At 33.8% G+C, this 18,994-nt stretch overlaps 3 protein-coding genes and 1 long non-coding RNA gene across 4 annotated transcripts; 1 reads left to right on the forward strand and 3 right to left on the reverse strand.

Annotated features, from left to right (window-relative positions):
- Window positions 1–12: 12 nt before the first annotated feature.
- On the reverse strand, window positions 13–9,154 carry LOC111710847 (methylcrotonoyl-CoA carboxylase beta chain, mitochondrial). The gene is made up of 15 exons (XM_023485017.1): window positions 9,072–9,154; window positions 8,737–8,806; window positions 7,906–7,979; window positions 7,384–7,421; window positions 7,068–7,140; window positions 6,490–6,547; window positions 5,908–5,966; window positions 5,545–5,632; window positions 5,152–5,264; window positions 4,500–4,629; window positions 4,156–4,264; window positions 1,645–1,853; window positions 1,227–1,370; window positions 454–561; window positions 13–90 (listed from the first exon to the last, which is right to left on the reverse strand). The coding sequence occupies exons 1-15, from the start codon at window positions 9,132–9,134 to the stop codon at window positions 32–34; spliced, it is 1,395 nt and encodes a 464-aa protein (XP_023340785.1). The 5' UTR covers window positions 9,135–9,154; the 3' UTR covers window positions 13–31.
- On the forward strand, window positions 1,863–2,957 carry LOC111710852 (uncharacterized). Its single transcript, XR_002767140.1, has 4 exons — window positions 1,863–2,344; window positions 2,445–2,497; window positions 2,570–2,671; window positions 2,733–2,957. It is a non-coding gene; the product is annotated as an uncharacterized LOC111710852 (long non-coding RNA).
- On the reverse strand, window positions 9,151–12,660 carry LOC111710848 (protein SEC13 homolog). The gene is made up of 9 exons (XM_023485018.1): window positions 12,617–12,660; window positions 12,165–12,254; window positions 11,514–11,707; window positions 11,106–11,202; window positions 10,730–10,812; window positions 10,479–10,578; window positions 10,005–10,123; window positions 9,650–9,737; window positions 9,151–9,361 (listed from the first exon to the last, which is right to left on the reverse strand). Exons 1-9 carry the CDS (start codon window positions 12,653–12,655, stop codon window positions 9,281–9,283), a joined length of 891 nt encoding a protein of 296 aa, XP_023340786.1. The 5' UTR covers window positions 12,656–12,660; the 3' UTR covers window positions 9,151–9,280.
- A 1-nt stretch (window position 12,661) lies between these two features.
- LOC111710850 (uncharacterized) lies at window positions 12,662–18,433 on the reverse strand. The gene is made up of 5 exons (XM_023485021.1): window positions 18,294–18,433; window positions 15,928–16,022; window positions 15,806–15,871; window positions 15,549–15,633; window positions 12,662–13,160 (listed from the first exon to the last, which is right to left on the reverse strand). Exons 2-5 carry the CDS (start codon window positions 15,989–15,991, stop codon window positions 13,049–13,051), a joined length of 327 nt encoding a protein of 108 aa, XP_023340789.1. The 5' UTR covers window positions 15,992–16,022; window positions 18,294–18,433; the 3' UTR covers window positions 12,662–13,048.
- Window positions 18,434–18,994: the final 561 nt, after the last annotated feature.

Consider the following 18,994-nt stretch of genomic DNA (forward strand, 5'->3'; position numbering starts at 1 on the left):
TAATTTCTTTATAGTAACACTATTAACATTATTACCTAGGGTCATAAGCTCTCCCGCACATCCCATAATTACCAGCGCCGTAGCTACCACCTAGGGTTAACAGTATTCTATTAAGAGTGCTTATGATCATTTTCATTTCGATGCAGATCTGAATCCTGTATTCTTTTAGAAGAAAAAATAGATCCGTATCCAGGCCATGCACATTTCTTTTTAACAAATGTTTCGCTTATTTTTAAGTTAAAACTTAATACACCATTTAGAGTTAAAAGCTTGTTTGAAATCAAATCATGATCCAGAATGCAAAAATGTTGCGGATCTAACGGATCCAGATAGTATGCACTGTTAATAAAAATAAAAAATAACGGTTATTTTTTACGAGAAAAAACTCCTGAATAATTTAACTCATTTTAGTAAACTTAACCCAGAAAGTTTTGTCTAGTATAAAAAACTTACCGACGATTAGAGTAAGTTTAGGAACCGCGGCACAAGCTACAGCTGTAACTAGTTTAGCGCCATGTTTAGCAATACCTCCAGCCTCCGCATCCTTACCAACCATAAACCCTGTAAAATCAATCAATCAAATATTCGATCAGTCAAACAAAGAGTCAATCACTCAATCATTCCAAAAAAGTAATCAATCAATCAATATGTCAATCACTCAATAATTCATTCAATTAACTGAGCTTGGATCATTCTAAAGTTCCCAGCTCTGATCACTTATTTAGTTGGTTAGTCAATCAGATATACATTATGCAATCATCAATTTAAGCAGAAAATAAACCAATCAAATCAATCAAACCAGCCCACCAACCATCAATTCATCCAACCAACCATCCTACCAGCCAGCCAACCAACCATACACCCACCCATCAACCAATCAAACCAGCCAACCAACCAACCATTCATCCGACCATCCAATCAACCATTCTACCAGTCAGCCAACCACCCATACACCCATCCATCAATCAATCAAACAGCCAACCAACCATCCATTCATCCAACCATCCAATCAACCATCCTACCGGTCAGCCAACCAACCATACACCCATCAATCAATCAATCAAACCAGCCCACCAACCATCCATTCATCCAATCAACCATCCTACCAGCCAGCCAACCAACCATACACCCATCCATCAATCAATCAAACCAGCCCACCAACCATCCAATCAACCAACCTACCAGCCAGCCAACCAACCATACACCCATCCAATCAACCAACCAACCTGTTATATTCTGTAGAAAGATGAGAGGTATTTTCCTTTGGCAGCAAAGTTCAATAAAATGAGTTCCTTTGAGAGCTGACTCCGCGAAGAGAACTCCGTTGTTACCCAGGATACCAACAGGATACCCATACAGTCGGGAGAACCCTGAAAAGTAAGTAGTAAAATACAGAACAGTACAGACAGTTGGTACGGTACGTTACAGCCAGTTAAAAGCAACTTAAGTGAAGAACATGGAGAGAAAAGATTCAATTCTATTTTTCCATAATATCATTCACTTTCTTCAAAAGTTTAATTTCGTAATAAACCTAATGATATTTCCCAAAATGATTGTTGGGGGGGGGGGGGCTATGCTGTCCAATAAAATTACTAACAATTATTTGTTGACTCTTGCGTAGATGTAAAAGAACATAAAGCTTACCACAAACCAGTGTTTCTCCGTATTTGGCTTTAAACTCATCAAACTTGGATCCATCAACAATTCGGGCAATGATCTCACGAACATCAATGTTCTTCTTCAAATCCTCGCCAACAATCCCATAGAGATCCTTGGGATCGAAGAGGGGCTCTTCTACCTCACTGATGGATACCTCAGCACTCTTCACTTGGTTCAAGTTGGCAACTGCTCTCCTAAATCAAATTCAAGTTTAAGAATGCATTCTAATAATTCACAAATATTTTTCAAAGTTTTCCTAAAGTGTAAATAATAAGTTAACTTAAATAAAACAGTCGAACCAAAGATCATGTAAGATCTATGGATCTTTTCCAAAATCTTGATGTTCAGGTTGAATCCAGAAATCGTGATCTAAAGAAGCACATGAAGATCTAATCATCTAACTCTATACTTGTTCCTCCTGTATATACATACATATATAAATATTTAATCGAGCTTTACCTGAGATTTTACTTGAGTTTAACTAAAGTTTTACTTTAAATGTATTATTCTGGCCTAAAGTTTTATATCCTCGAGCTTAATAAGCTTTTTTATAACGTCTAGATTTATACTTTAAAAAAGAAGCCTGAAACAAAATTATATTTAATGGTCTATGTATTTCAGACCACAATGGGCTAGATAGCTGCCCTTTATATCCTGTTTAGTAATCCAGGTTGTGCAATACTAGGTTTATAAAACATCTTATTTAAATGTAAATGTAAACACTGCCTATACCTTTCGAATTTAAGCTCTTTAAAACTTACGGATGTTATATAAAGTGAATCCAGATCGTTCGTGCATTTCATCACCTGTCCTGAACTATGAACTAATGAATTAACAGGTGAAAATACATTCCTAGAAAATTTAGAACTTTTGAAGTTTATGCGAAACTAACTACTCCCTTATCTCTTAGACCAAGTTCTTCTCTGATATATCCTCGCCTCCTCTCGGAGAAGTCCCCTCGGAAGCAATTATGTTTCTCTAAACCGGGACTGCTGCTTTCGAGCAGATAGAGGTGAAGATTGAATATGAACTGCTCTCAAGATGAGATCTAATGTTAACCTAATCTTATTTAGATCCCATCAATATCCTCGCCTCCTCTCGGAGAAGTCCCGTCGGAAGCGTCTACCTTGCTTCTCTAAACCGGGACTGCTGCTACTAAGCAGATGAAGGTGAAGATTAAATACGGAGCTGCTCTCAAGATGAGATCTAATGTCTAACTTAATCTTATTTAGATCTCATCATTGTCCTCGAGATTGAGATCTGATGTTTAACTCAACCTTATTCGGATCCAATCATCATCTTCACTACCTCCCTATTGGAGAAGTCCCGTCGGAAGCATCTCCTCTGCTTCTCTAAACCGGGACTGCTGCTATTAAGCAGATAAAGGTATATAATCAAGTTTCATGTGATCTTTGTGAACAATTAAAGACGAAAATGTGACTACCTCTAACACATGATAAGCATTCATATAAACTCATAATATTATTTCTAGTTATGTATAAGAGACAGCTGGTAACGATCATCCAACTCTAGAGCTATTAAATTCTCCGGCCTAATCAACTTTGTAAGTGTTACCTTAATTCATATAAATTTGTCGCAATTTATTCACATTTAGCACATTGTAAGTGTTATCTCAATACCTAATTGTTGTTACAACTTATTCACACTTAGCACACCTGGAGCTAATTTCAATGTAAACTTGGCTAATTTTATTCACTTAAATCATTCTAATACTAATTTATTATTTTATGCAACCCATGACTGATGTATTGTTGTTCAGTTCACGAGTCCTAGCTCTGTATCGCTGTACCAGAAATAAAGACTATAAGAGACTCATGTATATTAAAGAGGTGCGCAATGGAGAATTGATGTTGCCCCATCATGTTAATAGCTGAACAATTCCTGTGGATCTAGGTATTGTTTCTAGGGAAAATGCTAAAATTCCCAAAACGGGCACAGATCATCTTGAGCAAAAAGATCTATTGCAAGAAGAGAGCCTGTTGATCATTAAGAGAAAAAAGATCTACATATAATCTGGCTAGATTAAGAGGATATTAATCATCAAGAGAAAAAAACAACAATAACATGGCAATTGCAGATGGCAAGATGAAGAGCAAAATCTTAAACCAAATAAGTAAGTTCACCATAATCCGAAATATAACCTAACTTTACGTAGTATATTTCCGTATTAAATCCAAGTTAATTACGTCATTAGGTACAAAAAAGAGATTAAGCTATCAAAACCAAAATGATCTAACCCCTGGCAAGAAGCATGCTAATCATCAAGATAAAAATGATCTATAACCTGGCAAGAAGCATGCTGATCATCAAGAGAAAAATTATCTATAACCGTAAGTTTAATAGTATGCTGATCATAAAACAAAACTGATCTATAACTGGCAAGTTAAAGAGCATGCTGATCATCAAGAGGAAAATGATCTATATCTTCGTAAGATGAAGAGCATGCTGACTATGAAAAGTAAAATTATCTATAACCTGGCAAGATGAAGAGCATGCTGATCATCAAGAGCAAAATGATCGGTTACTCCACTCTGAGAGCAATGAAGTTCTGCTCCTCCAAGGTCCTCAGCAGAAATCTCTTCACCTTAAGAACAGACCGATCAATCAATCAATTAATGAATTAGACAGAAATCCATATTAAAAACTTATTCCATTAGAAAAACTTTCAACAAAGAAATAAACGCAATAAAATAATACTAAATATCATTGTATTTTCCACAATCTAAGGTGATGAGGTACATTTCAATGAGAGTTCATTAGTTTGTCTGCACATATAACTGTAACTCTAAGGATAACACAAATTGTGAAATATTTCCCACCTGTTGCTGCTTTCACTAGAGGTGGTCCCCCAAGAAAAATAGTTCCTTGCTTCTGTACAATTATGCTCTCATCTGCCATAGCCGGTACATAAGCTCCACCAGCTGTACATGAACCCAGTACAACGGCAATCTAGAATTTTTGTAACTATTAAACTTTGCAGTTCTTGACATATTGTTATTGTAAGTGACCTCTAAAATACCTGAATTAGACATGTTGGGAATGTGATTGACCTGTGCAATGCCTGAATTAGACATGTTGGGAATGTGATTGACCTGTGAAATGCCTGAATTATACATGTTGGGAATGTGACTGACCTGTGAAATGCCTGAATTAGACATGCTGGGAATGTGATTGACCTGTGCAATGTCTAAATTAGACATGTCGGGAATGTGATTGACCTGTGCAATGCCTGAATTAGACATGTAGGGAAATGTGACTGACCTGTGAAATGCCTGAATTAGACATGTTGGGAATGTGACTGACCTGAGAAATGTCTGAAATAGACATGCTGGGAATGTGATTGACCTGTGCAATGTCTAAATTAGACATGTCGGGAATGTGATTGACCTGTCAATGCCTGAATGAGACATGTAGGGAAATGTGACTGATCTATGAAATGCCTGAATTAGACATGTTGGGAATGTGACTGACCTGTGCAATGCCTGAATTAGACATGTTGGCCTGATTGAAGAATATTTTGCCAAAATGTTCACGGTCTGGGAAAACCTCTGCTTGACGAGGTAGGTTAGCGCCACCAGAATCCACTGAACAGAAATGTTTATGCATTTTGAAAACTAGGGGGGGGGGACTGATTTTAATCAGATGTTGATTCGCACCATTTTTTTGGCTACAGATAAGCAACGAAGTATAACTAAAATTTTTAAACTTTTCAAGCTATTTATTATTGAGAAAACACAAATCATTTTTAGGTGGCCCATTTGAAAGTGCCCAGCCTAAATTTTTTAACAGTTGTTTTTGTGTGAAGAATTTCTTAGATCCATCTTTCTGTAAATAAACATCTAAAGTATAGGATAACTAAATTACCTAGATAAATACACGGAAGCTTGTTCTCCATAGCAACCCTTTGAGCTCTTAAATGCTTTGTAACAGTTATAGGATAGTAGCTTCCACCCTGATATATATATAATGATTAATCATCTAAAGTAAACACCAAAATATGAAGACGACCTCAAGTATAGCTGTACATAACAAATTTATGAGCGGATTTCTGAAGGAAAGACACAAAAGAAATTACAATTTTCGTCCATTAAAGAAAGGAAAAATCTACAAGATTTGTATCTTACTCAGATAAAGGGTTGAAGGGTACTGGTATAAAAAGTAAATGGAGTCCGACAGGATCAATTTAAATTTCATCAACAGTCCCATTAATAACTATCCATTTAGTACCTTCACTGTTGCATCGTTGGCTACAATCATGCAGAGAACTCCACTTACTCTTCCAACTCCTGGATTAGGTTAGGATAAGGAAAAAGATCAAAATTAAATCAGAACTGCAGGAATTTACCAACAGCTTTTAATGTTTTAGAACGAAATATCAAGCTCTTATTGAACATCTGATTTTGCCGGGACCTTTGCTATTGTCATAACTTGAAATAAAAACAAGTTGCATAACTTAAATTTTTTTTTTTTGAATTAAGGCTTGCAAATCATATTTAAATTGATAAATGATGATTGCTTCCTATATGGGCTTAGATTAAACAAGTTAAGAATAAAATTTGAAGTTTTAAATTAAAAGCTTTTTAAAATGCAAAAATTAGAAAATTTTATGATGGGTTTTATTATTGAGAAAAGAAGTGGAAAACTGCAAAAAGTTAAACAGATATGATAACAAATCAGATAAGGTGATAAGGATTAAGATGAATCTATATCAGGTTATTCATTAATTAGTACTGATTTTATTCCTATAACACCCGTAGTACAAAATGATGAATAAAATAAAAAAAAAAAGTTGAAGAAAACTAAGCAGACCTGTAATAATGCCCCCGGCAGGTACTTCTTCCTTCCCGTATAGATTATATCCAGCCAACTACAGATTTATTTTATAATATCTATACATATATCTTAGGTATAGCTAGCCGAACCCCTGGACCAAATTAGCTGACATTTTTTGAGGAAACCCATGTTTACCCTGTGAGTAACAAAGGCTAGAAAAATTAGAAATTCAAAATTCTATTCTAGTGTTTCTAAAATTCCACGAGCATCGCTAGTATTCAGTGTTGATTAAACTTAAAAAACCTTAATTAGGTGAGAAAATGATTGGAATATCATGGTTAACATGCATATTGAGTTGAATTAGGAACGCTAAATACCCAAACAGTCAAATCAAATCAGAGTTTTACAGACACCCTACTCCCAAGGTTGTATGACATTGCTTGTTAAAATGGGTCGTAAAGAATAAATATTAATATAGACGCCCTACTCCCAAGGTTGTATTGACATGAGCTCCAACCTAATGCTAGATCATCACGAAATCATGACGCCACCATGACATTTCTTGTTCAGGTGGGTCGTAAAGAATAAATATTAATAATGAAATTAAAATGTTCCTGAGATAGTTCCAGGAATGGCGATCCAGGATCAAGGAGGAGGTTAATCCGTTCTCTTGCAACCAGTTTACCTCTAGACAATAAACAATTTTTAACTTGAAAAATGAGTGAAAAAATTCTTCAAATCAGAAAAAAATTACTAAATTGGGATACAATCATGTTCTGAACTTCATCAGGAACCGGTAAAACATTAAGTGAGTTTTGCTGCAAATACATTTAATATTAGTGTTATCTTAAAATAATGTTTTCAACAATAAAATGCTTGCAAAAAACACATTTTTAAAGTAATTTTTTGAGTTGCAAAAATGTTACTAACCTGCTTGTATGTCTTTCAATTGCCTTGGCTCCACCTCCCTATTACAACATATTCAAAATAAAAAAAGGGAAATCAAGTTCTTTTTACTTTAATAATATTTTTTATTTACAACATCAGCGTGTAATTTGGCTTGTAATTATTTTGGTACTCGATACGAGTTTACCTATATTTACAATTTTGATATTAACATAAACATTAAAAAACTTCTTTTTGAAAAATCAAAATTATATTGATTTAAATAAAAAAAATGGCAAATCCTTTTGGATCCTTCAACCTTCTAGTCTAAGGTCAGTTTTTATAGGGACTGTTAGTGTACTTTAAAGTTTTCCTCCATGCAAAGATGGTAACGGCGGATAGAATACGATACCTTAAAGGTATTGTCTGATAGAATACGATACCTTAAAGGTATTGTCTGATAGAATACGATACCTTAAAGGTATTGTCTGATAAAGTATGAAATTTAAAATTACGCTTACAGTTCCTTAAATACAAAACACTTCTATAAATGATATAGAACCCCACCTCGACTATTTTCTCCACTTTGGATTTGAGCTCTTCAACCAGCTTGGTCATACGGGCCTCATTGTCCAGAAATCCTAGAGTATTATCATTATTCAAGTACTAACTTACTAAAATGTTTTTACAATTGAAAAAAGAAAAAAAAGAATATAGTTTGTTTTCTCTCTTCTTATTCTACAATTATCAATTACTATTCTAATTAGACAAGAAAAAATTATTTTCAATCAAAGGAACTGATAACTCTTCTCAATCTTTACATTTACTTAATTGTTATATGATTGAAAACCTGTTGTCGTCGTCTATGTAGGAATAAACTGGGCGTACATTATGAATTATTTATTTCGAAAAAATGCCAAGAAAATTTAAAGACACATAAAATCTGCCACACATGACGTTTAAATGCAAATAAATCTTTAAATGACGCCTAGATAAGAAAACTTAAAGGAAATGTAAGCTTAATTTAAGGTGACCCTCAGTCCCTCAATTGCAAGATGTCAATGTCCAACCATTATTTCATCAATAATGTGGATTGTATTGTAGTTCTTCTAGGTTTAACAGTATTCTATTCTGAAAATTCCAGTACGTTTTCATGCAATAAAAAATGCGCAACTAACTTTTGTAGAGAAACTCCAATCGAAAATAATAAGTTTTCAAAATTTTTACACGATATTTAATTCGTACTTGATCAGATACATTGTGTATACCTTGTGAATCAGGCATTGCCATCTTTACATGAAGGGTCTTTTGAAATTAAGCTTTCAGTCCCTTTACGAGTTTGAGGAAGCGATCAGTTCCTTCTAATGTGAAGAAATTTATCAAAAAACTGAATTGGACCTGGATCTGATCTCTCCGGTTCGGAACCAATAATTCCTGAACCTTCTGTCAAATATCCCCGTCTTCCAACCTAGATCAATGAATGAATGAGAGAACTAGGTGAGTAAAAGGATGAATGAATGAATGACTAAATGAATCAATGAATCAATGAATCAATGAATCAATGAATCAATGAATCAATGAATCAATGAATCAATGAATCAATGAATCAATGAATCAATGAATCAATAAATCAATAAATCAATGAATCAATGAATCAATGAATCAATGAATCAATGAATCAATGAATCATAGTATTATTATATCAATTAACCAATTAAGCAATCTCATTGTACCTGTTGCACTCTACTCTGCTGACCGCAAGACCTGCAGAGCAAGCCCACACTGCGTCTCAACATTTTATTAACTGCAAGCTCTGAAATAAAGATTTAAAATATAGAAAATAAAACTGAGAAAGATCAAAATATGGATAGAACAGACCATTGGTCTTACATAATATATTCATGTTATGCATACAATTCATGAAGATAGATAGATAAATGCTTTATCCCTGAGCCCCTGCCCCCTTCTGTACATCAGATATACAAACCCACTGCTCGTCCAAGGTTTCCTTCCATAGAGACACCTGAAATAACATAATCAATCAATCAATCAATCAATCAATCAACCAACCAATCAACCAATCAATCAAAATATGTAAGAAAAACTAATTTGAAACCAACAGACTTTTACATAAAATTAATGGCAAATTTACGACCCAATGTTGGTGAATAGTTTTGGTCCTTGGACAATGGACATCTTATTAAATCTTCTTAAGCATTGAAGAGCGACTAAAGTTTCCACTAGCGGTTTAAATTTTCAACAATTTTCTTCCATCTACAATCTACATTCTATAAGATTTCCACTAACTCACTTTATTATCTCCTCCACTAACTGCTAAAATATTCCCGCTAACAGACCAACTCACATGCCAGACAACGTCCTCGAAGGTATGAAGAACTCTAAAAAATACTAAATTAAATTGGGACTTTTCAAGCGTTCAAACATTTATACAAACCTTCTAGTATTTTCAAATCCTAGTAATTTCATTATTATTATTATTATTATTGGCAGACCAACCTATCATTCAATGAAATAAGGGTCATTTTTATAAATCAAGCTAAAATATCTACTACATCAAATAGTCAAAGTTTGAAATATCAAAAGTTTACACCGCCATAAAGCGAACTGGTAGGTTATCAGTTTCATTTCATAATTTAAATAAATACTTGGGAACCCAGGCCCCTCCGTCCTTGCAGGTCCAGATAACCACTCTCCGGTCCTGGCTACACGAGGCAATCATCTGCCTGGAGGGTCCAAGACTAGCAGCCCAGGCAGTATCACGGACCTAGATATTAGATGTTACATGGCATTGATTTTGGAAGAATTTTAAAAAGTCCGTGAAAAAATTCCTTTCCTTCTCTTCGACCAATTCTAATAAATAGAAAGTAGCAGTATTCCATAGAATAAATTGAGCACTTCTCTTTAACTTAAACCGGGCAAACAAGAGTAGTGGTTCAACTCAGCTTAGTCTATGCTATTCAACTGCTTATCGCTATTCATAAAATATGGTCCGTGAAGGTTTTCTTAAATTTTCAAACTTTTTTAGAACTTTAATTTTGCACTGCAACTAATTTCAGAGAAATTGTAACATTTTTGAGAAATATTTAGATAAAGGTGAACAGTAAGGGTTTAAATCTAACCCAGTCACTGTGAGCTTCTAGTTTGGCTTCTTCGGTCCAGTGCCCATCATCTCCTTCCTTCCAAACCTTTACCAGGCTATCACACCCTCCAGATACAAACCTAGAATATACCAATCAATCAATCAATCAATCAATCAATCAATCAATCAATCAATCAATCAATCAATCAATCATTCAATCAATCATTTAATCAATTAATTAATCAATAAATCAATCAATCATCCATTTTACATATATTTCCGTGAACTGACCTCTTCCCGCCTGACGTAGTCTGACACCAGCTGACGCTGTTGCAGCCGATTGTGTGGGCGTTATTAATCTTCTCTGCCTCCCACTACATTGGGACAATATTAAACAAAGTGTGTGTGTGGGGCGTTTACAAATATTATTTCAGTTCGAACTTTTTTTTAGAATAGTATAAAATAGGTGAACGAGCCTACCAATTTTCATTACCCCACCCCCTTGGACTTCGAATATAATGTCTTATTTCTTGTACTTAATGGTCTTTATAATTTTGTTAGGTTTTACAATAAATGTTCGTTTCATAATTCAAATTCAAATTACTACTTTAATTGGTAAATTAGAAGCAGACACTTTGCACTCAAATCCGAATATTCCCTTAATTACCTGATAGTTAGTGTGTGTATAAGTGAGAACACTAATTGCTCCGTCACTGGATCCACAGGCTAAAATTAATCCTTGCTCATGAGGAGCCCATGCAACACTAGATATAAAAAGACCAATTAATCAATGTGTCCGCAGATATTAATTAATCATCGTTCACGAATCTACGCTTACAGAGATTGCATTTATGTCCCTTCAGTGATAGAGTGGCATGTAAAATACACAACGGTACCTTTAAAAGCTTTGTCTGATAAAGTGTAAATAAGATTTCTTCTAAAATAGAAAATGAAACAATCCCTTTAAAAACAAAAGATTTTATTGAAATACTTCAATAGAAGATCTGTGAAATAATAAACATCAACATATACAAACAGAATCCCCCCTCCCTCCTCACCCCGTCTGGGTGAATACCTGTTAACACTAGAATCATGATTGGTGTATTCATAGATCTTGGACCACTGTCCCCCGCCTTCCTGCCAGATTATAACGCGCCGGTCATACGAGCAGGACGCCAAGATATTCCCGAATCTTGGATGCGCCCACGCGACCTGCCAGACAGGACCTTCATGTCCGCGCAGTTCAGCAGCAAGAGTCTGGGTTCCATCCTAGGAAATAAGCAAGAACGTTAGTAAGAGCGGTATGACGCATCATTAGAAAGAAAACAGCAAAAACAGTGACTCATGATAAAAACGAAATTTCATAATTTCATCCTTTAATTTAAAACACAAATACTTCGCATTTCCCCCGTCCCCGTATACAATTCAAAAGTAAGAAAACCAATAGCCGATGTATTAGTTTTAGTTTTTTGCATATATTTCCTCTCAGGGTCAAAATATTGAGTATAGTGTCAGAGAAAACCGATCCAAAAAACGTGTTGAAACGATCTTTTCCATTTCTTTAGAATAAAAATATTACAAATTTAAATAAAAACAAACCTAGTTAAGTTTTGAGACTTGAAGTTTTATTTAAAGTTTATTAATAGCGGATTAAAAGATAATCAACACTAAATTAGCTGAAGATTGGAGGAGCTTCTTATTTCACATTTAATTTGAAGAAACTGACCTTGACGTCGAATATCTTAACAAGTCTATCCGAACTACAAGTTGCTAGACGGGTGCCGTAGAAATCCATCTGGGCATCATGGATCATATCCTGAAATACCAAACCGTCCATAGAAACCTCGTCAAAATTTGGGATAAAACCAGACTTTTAAATAGGTCTTATTTCCAGGGGCGTAAATAGGGATTCTGCGGGCGGGGGGACTTTTTTTTACCTTGCAAGTACTACTTTATCTCTCCTTTAAACAAAACTAGTAGACAAAAAACAGCAAACTAACTTTTTCTTGTTCTTCACTCTTCAGTTTCAGATTTGAAAAGTGTGAAAGCTCTGAGTTCTAGGGGGGGGTACGCCCCTTTACAGGTCTAGGGGGGCACTGCCCCCCTATAAACACCCTTGATATTTTATGGGCCTTAATAAATTATAATTCAAAATAAATTTTTTGCTATTTTTTTTACCTCGTGCCCAGTGTCTACTGTTGACTGAACAGTCACCATCTTCTCTGAAAAATTTATATTTTTTTTTAAAAAATAAGAAAAAATAGTATCAAGTAAATGTACATTTTGTAATACAACATACTAGCATTGTCAGACTTCTTTCCTTCAATCATAATTCATTTTCTTATTGATTGATGATGGCTTTTTTTTTGGCGTTACGACATTCTTTCTAGCGTTATTTTTGCTAAATAAAGTATACACCAAGGAAACGACAAAACATCACATTGACATGTAGCTTCAAATTTTTAATCTTTATCATAGATCATATCATAGATCTTGCTAACAGTGTTGAGATCCTAGTTTATTAATCTTAGTCAAGAACTATATCAATGCTATTTTATTGTTGATAATGTTCATTGTTCAACCTTTTTGTATATTAATCTTAATTATAAATCATCTCATTGTCATCTTCTTATTGATGATGTTAAGATCCCAATTTCTTTCCTTAATCTTGATCATGAGCTCAGGGACTCGCACGGGCTCAACCAGTTCACAAATGTTCATGCTAAAAAAAAAACAATAAAAAACCAAAACAATTAGGGAACTGATGAATTACATAACTTAACATAACGGACCAATAGCAACGAACTCTTACGTTCTAAAAAAACAAAATTTCGATAAAATTTTCTTTTCAATTTCGTTGAGAAAAAATTAAGAATTTGACTTAAACTTAAACATTTTTTCACACACCGCATTCATTACAAATGAGAGGAATTTATTTAAGAGAACTCAACTTATCAGATAGTATTGAAAAACGAGTAAAATCTAATCAAATTAAATCATTATTATTATATATAATAATATCAAGGAAGCTATACCAAACTCTTTAAACCGCAGTGGATGGGATTAGAATATACCACTCTTTAAACCGCAGTGGATGGGATTAGATTAGAATATACCACTCTTTAAACGGGTGGGTTGCTTTCAATTACGTCTACCATCCCTTTTCAACTTTACAAAACTTAAGCCATTCAAATTTCTAAGCAAGAATTACACTGACCGACGTAGAGCCAGCGAGGAAATGATTGCTCCTAAACCAGAGCTGTGACAGGTTAGGACAGTTGACCGCCACAAGGTTTATCATCTGCAGGGTCATATTGTGACAGATCAAGCATAGGCTGGTCAGTTTACTACCACTTGCTAAATATATTAGAAGTAATTAATGAATGTCATCCTAGCTCATTCTTAAATTAAAAACCACTGTTACGACAGTATAAATGATGTGTAGGACAGATGTGGTGTAGAACTACAAATGGCGATTCCCTTTATGTAGGACTAATTTTTACATGACAAGTAAAACAACACTAAAAAGGCTACACAATAAAACTAATTCTAACCTTCTAGAAAAATCTGAGTTCCTATCCCAGGACTTTGTATTGTTCCAACATGATAAACCAGCTCAACACTTTCAAGTTTAGGCAGACATGAGAGAGCAGTCACATCATCATCTGCTATTCTACAATAGCAGAAATTAATAAATGATTATACAAAATCATCTGCTATTCCAATATAGCAGATATTATTACAAAAGAGAGCAAGAGCGCAGTTACATATCATCTCTGCTATTCTACAGTGGTCGACATTTAAAATAATAAAATGAAGACGACTTTTCCCCTTAAGTTTGGTTTATTAACAAGCTTTTTTCTAATGTAATTTTACAAGTTAACAAAGAGAAGCTGATTATAGATTCTCTTAATTTACATGTTTATGCGTAACCATGCTGTTTGGTTTATTGACAAGCTTTTTTCTAATGTAATTTACAAGTTAACAAAGAGAAGCTGATAATTGAAAGATTCTCCTAATTTACATGTTTATGCGTAACCATGCTGTTTGAAAGTTTGCATGGGTTGAAATAAAAAATTGAAATGGAAAATCGTCTTTATTGTATTGATATATACCAGATATAATACCAGAAATCAATTCAAGAGAGAGCAGTAACAAGACCATCTGCCATCATACAATAGAAGATATTAATACAAAAGAGACAATTGTCCGTTCTTAACATTGAAGATTCTTGATATCGATAATTAAAATGTAAATTTTTGACATCATCTGAAAAAAGTTTGTAATTTCTAACCTTAACTTTACATTTCTAACTGAAGGACATATCTCTGATATAGCATGGATCATTGGTCTCTTACACCTAGAAAAAATTCCAGATGAGAATTTACAAGAAAGATATTATCCAGATAATTAGATGAAGGCCGTGAATTCCATTTTGATGAAGCAACTCGAATAAAGATTACATCACGAAGACTACTGAAAGTAGCCAAGACATCAATTGAATCACCTTTTTTTGCATAAAATTATAACATAAAACAATAACAATAAAAAAATATGTCTAAAAAAATTAACAGAAAAACTAGACCAAAAAAATCAATTTCTAATTTTTCAAGTTTTTAAGTAATAATATGAATGTTGTCTTCCTTAAACCAGTGCCGATATCTGGGGTTTGAACTACTCCTGCAGGGTGGCTAGGTTATGATTGAACAAACAGACAAACAAACAAACAAACAAACAGATAATTACTTCTTTTTACATAGATTCACTTGCAACATTTTCTATTTTGATTGGATTCATTATTCGCTCAAAACATTGTCTAAGAATTAAGTACGCATCAATTTTACAAGAAAAAAAACTATTCATTCTTTTATGTTTATTAATTTATTTTCCAGGATTCTGATATGAACATTTTCTATAAAATATCTTATAATTTCATTCTAAAGAAAAGTACAAAATATAATACTATATTCTTGAGAATTTAGTTATTGCAATGATTAAAATATCTACCCACGTCAATTTAAAAAGAAAACTTATTCAATATTAATTCAAAAAAAGTATTGTTTCAAGTAGGAATATTTATAGAAGAACTAAGATGATATGAATAATATACTTATGGTTTCCAAGGCTCCAAGTTAGTAGATTCCCTAGTTTCTTCAGGCCTTTACAGTTGTTCAACACATACTCAACAGTTCGCTCTAATTAGAACAACACGCATTAATATTTCAATAATGTCTAAAATTTAATGTAAGATACAAAAAGATATGCCCTATTTGAATAGCTCATAAGACGTCTAAAACTTTTTGACATCAACTTCATGTTTCTAGATTGTCATGTTTACCAAGACACCATGTATTACAAGATTAATACCTGTTAAACGTAGGATTCCTGGTATTGAATTCACTCCTGGAACTAGTAACAGCAGCTTCTCTAAACCTAAAAAGTTTGAACGGTTCAGAGTGTTTTATACTTAATATACTTATTAATATTACCTTCTAAATTGCAGGACTCAAATAGTTTAACAACAAAACTATCCGTGATTATATGAGATCTCATCGTCAAGAGAAGTTCTTTTATCGGCGCATTCCTAAAACAAACTAGTTTATTCTCTGAGCTGGAAACTTTTGTATTATGGATATCGAGTTCAATGCTTTTGTTAATTTACAGATTAGTAAAATCTGTTTTCGATATCTGCAGTGTAATTGTACCCTGAAGGGATAAATGAAATAAAAAATTAAGCAATAAACATTGATCCTCAAATTAAAAGTGCACGCAGCGTAAATCGAGATCAAGCGATTTGGATTTTGAGTATCTAACACAAAAGCTCCCAGCTTAGTTTGATGGTGTTGAGATAGGATGAAGACGTTTCCTAATAATTAATTTCATGTTCTGAGCAAATCCTTTTACAAACTTTTCTTTTATTTTTTTCAAGAAATAAACCTCATTTCCCTGTACTGACATTTTAGGCAAATATATCTCTTACGGAAAAAACATTACAACTATGGAATTCATTATTAAAGAAAAGATTTTAAAAAAACTATTTGGAGTTTTGGTTTAAAGTGTTTAAAAAGAGCCACTGCAAAACGGAGAAAAAACATCCAAAGGGGGGGGGGGGAAGGTTGTTCTTTCAGATCATCTCTCCCAGAATAGATTTTATGCAGGGGGCCATATAATTCCAGGGGACAACATTCCAGCGTTGGGACATTTCATAGGACATTTCATAGATAGGACATTTCATAGATAGGACATTTCATGGATAGGACATTTCATAGATAGGATATTTCATAGGACATTTCACAGGACATTTCATAGATAGGACATTTCATAGACAGGACATTTCATTGATAGGACATTTCATAAAAATACATTTCATAGACGGACGTTTAATAGATAAGACATTTCGAAGATAGGACATTTCATAGATAGGACATTTCATAGATAGGACATTTCATAGATAGGAAATTTCATAGATAGGACATTTCATAGATAGAACATTTCATAGATAGGTCATTTCATTATTAGGACATTTCATAAAAAGACATTTCATAGACAGACGTTTCATAAATAGGAAATTTCATAAGACACGAGAATATTTTCCATAGACAGAAGAGATTTATTATCTACGAAATTTAGTTCTCTTGGATTTTTCATAGACAAGGGAAAATGCAAATACAGTTTTCCCCGCATACATTGCTTCAACGAATCAATTAAAAAAGCTTTACATATGAAGATTACTCTTTTTCAAGAACTTAAAATTCAACTTTTTTATCTGTGAAAACCATTCTGTCCATTCAAAACTGTTCACTAAAAGTGCTGTCATCGAATGAAAATACTCGTGTGATTTGTTAAAAATTTGCGAAACAAAATTGGAAAAAACTGCAACTTTTCAGTTGTTTCGCTGACACGGTTGAGGAAGACATAGCCGACGTGATGAGACATTTCATAGACAGAGAAAGTTTTTCATAGACATCAAACAATATAAAGATAAAAAAATATAATTTGTAAGTCTATGGAAAATCTTCTCTGTCTATGAAATGTCCTATCTTTGAAATGTCCTATCTTTGAAATGTCCTATCTTTGAAATGTCCTATCTTTGAAATGTCCTATCAATGAAATGTCCTATCTATGATATTGTTATCTACGAAATTTCCCAACGGCCTCCATCCAATGCGATCCCAAATGATGATTAATAGATGTGCGGCGGGCAAAAATTCCCTATCAGGAAAGAGATCTGAAAGCCCCCCCCCCCCCTCCGTTCGTTGTTAACAAATGGAAGTACGATGTCAAGTTGTCGACAAATGTGCATACTACAGAGTGTTTATTGCTTGCCAGTGTTTATTTTTCTATAGGTGATTATGTGATTATGTGAGATGAGATCTGCAAGAAGCCCCATCATATATCATAATCTAGCTCTCTTATATTGATTACTGATATTTACATCCTTGAACACCCCAAATGCAGTGCACATTTCTGAAGTGTAGTAAACGAACACAAAAAACTTGCGAAAGTTTACAATGAAACCGAAAGTTGATTTTCCGTCCCAAAATGTACTTTTTTAAACCCGGCGAAATTAAATTTATCCCTGAGCCCAAAATTTAGGACATTGTATCGTGATGAAAACCAGTATTAGAACCCGGGTTTACAGAATGGGGTTTGGCACTAGGCAGTTCTTTGGATATCAATATTTTATAATGAAATATATTTTTTTTATTTTCTTCATATTCTCCTTATTTTCCGAATCTCTAAGATAAAAATTTACACGAATGTTAAGACCCCAAAAAAGAAGCTTGGAAGTTTCGTTCAACAATACTTTTTCAAATTTCGAACTCTGTTTTATTCCTTTGCACACTTGTTTTACCTGAGTAGAAATGGGAGAACAGTATCTGGAAAATTATGAACCACGTAGAGTTCATTTTCTCCAACTCTTAGAGAGAGTGTTGTCAGTTTAGTTAAAAAGTTGTGCTCTTTTGGTAAGGCTTCCTAAATAACAAGATTTAGTTTTATTTTAAGCAAGAAGTCTTTTGTAATTGAGTTTATTTTTTATTTTTTCGGGTCAATCGTATCCCGAAAACTGACCCCCACTTCAATATATTGTATAGTACTTGAATACTAAAAAACCGCGAAACCCATTCCAAATTTGACGTATGAATTTTTCCAAAACCCATAAATACTGCATTTAATGTAATACATAACCGCTATTTAGGTTTTCTAAGTTAAGACAGTGTGACCATGAGTATTCTACTATTGACTGATAGCATCAAGGTTGAGTTAGAATACTTGTTTTTGATATTTATAGTATTAAAGGGACTGTAGACGCATATTCCAGTGACTCTCTATTTAAAGAGTGGTATGTCTGAATCAATTTGTAACCATTTAAACCTCTTTCCGGCCAAAAATCCGCAAGCCTGTTTATTGTATAGAAACAACCACAATTGAATTAATCAAGTTTCTGAGAGTAGTAGGAAATCTCATTCATCCTTGGTAAGAACATATTTTAAAACCGCAGTGGATGGGATTAGAATATACCACCCTTTAAACCGCAGTGGATGGGATTAGAAT

Source organism: Eurytemora carolleeae, unplaced genomic scaffold (genome assembly GCF_000591075.1).
Source record: "Eurytemora carolleeae unplaced genomic scaffold, Eaff_2.0 scaffold1052, whole genome shotgun sequence".
Taxonomy (NCBI): Eukaryota; Metazoa; Arthropoda; class Copepoda; order Calanoida; family Temoridae; genus Eurytemora; species Eurytemora carolleeae.

What these genes read in the sequence shown, in the direction of transcription:
- LOC111710847 (XM_023485017.1), bottom strand. Translation starts at nt 9,134, where the DNA reads ATGTTGAGACGCAGTGTGGGCTTGCTCTGCAGGTCTTGCGGTCAGCAG. An exon ending in ATTGAAAGACATACAAGCAG is followed by an intron (nt 7,141 to 7,383) that starts GTTAGTAACATT and finishes TTTATTGTCTAG; the next exon opens with AGGTAAACTGGTTGCAAGAG. An exon ending in CTAATTCAGGCATTGCACAG is followed by an intron (nt 4,630 to 5,151) that starts GTCAGTCACATT and finishes CAAAAATTCTAG; the next exon opens with ATTGCCGTTGTACTGGGTTC.
- LOC111710848 (XM_023485018.1), bottom strand. Translation starts at nt 12,655, where the DNA reads ATGGTGACTGTTCAGTCAACAGTAGACACTGGGCACGAG. An exon ending in TTAAGATATTCGACGTCAAG is followed by an intron (nt 11,708 to 12,164) that starts GTCAGTTTCTTC and finishes CTTATTTCCTAG; the next exon opens with GATGGAACCCAGACTCTTGC. An exon ending in ATACACACACTAACTATCAG is followed by an intron (nt 10,813 to 11,105) that starts GTAATTAAGGGA and finishes GTCCCAATGTAG; the next exon opens with TGGGAGGCAGAGAAGATTAA.
- LOC111710850 (XM_023485021.1), bottom strand. Translation starts at nt 15,991, where the DNA reads ATGAGATCTCATATAATCACGGATAGTTTTGTTGTTAAACTATTTGAG. An exon ending in TGAGTCCTGCAATTTAGAAG is followed by an intron (nt 15,872 to 15,927) that starts GTAATATTAATA and finishes CAAACTTTTTAG; the next exon opens with GTTTAGAGAAGCTGCTGTTA. An exon ending in AGGAATCCTACGTTTAACAG is followed by an intron (nt 15,634 to 15,805) that starts GTATTAATCTTG and finishes TGTTCTAATTAG; the next exon opens with AGCGAACTGTTGAGTATGTG.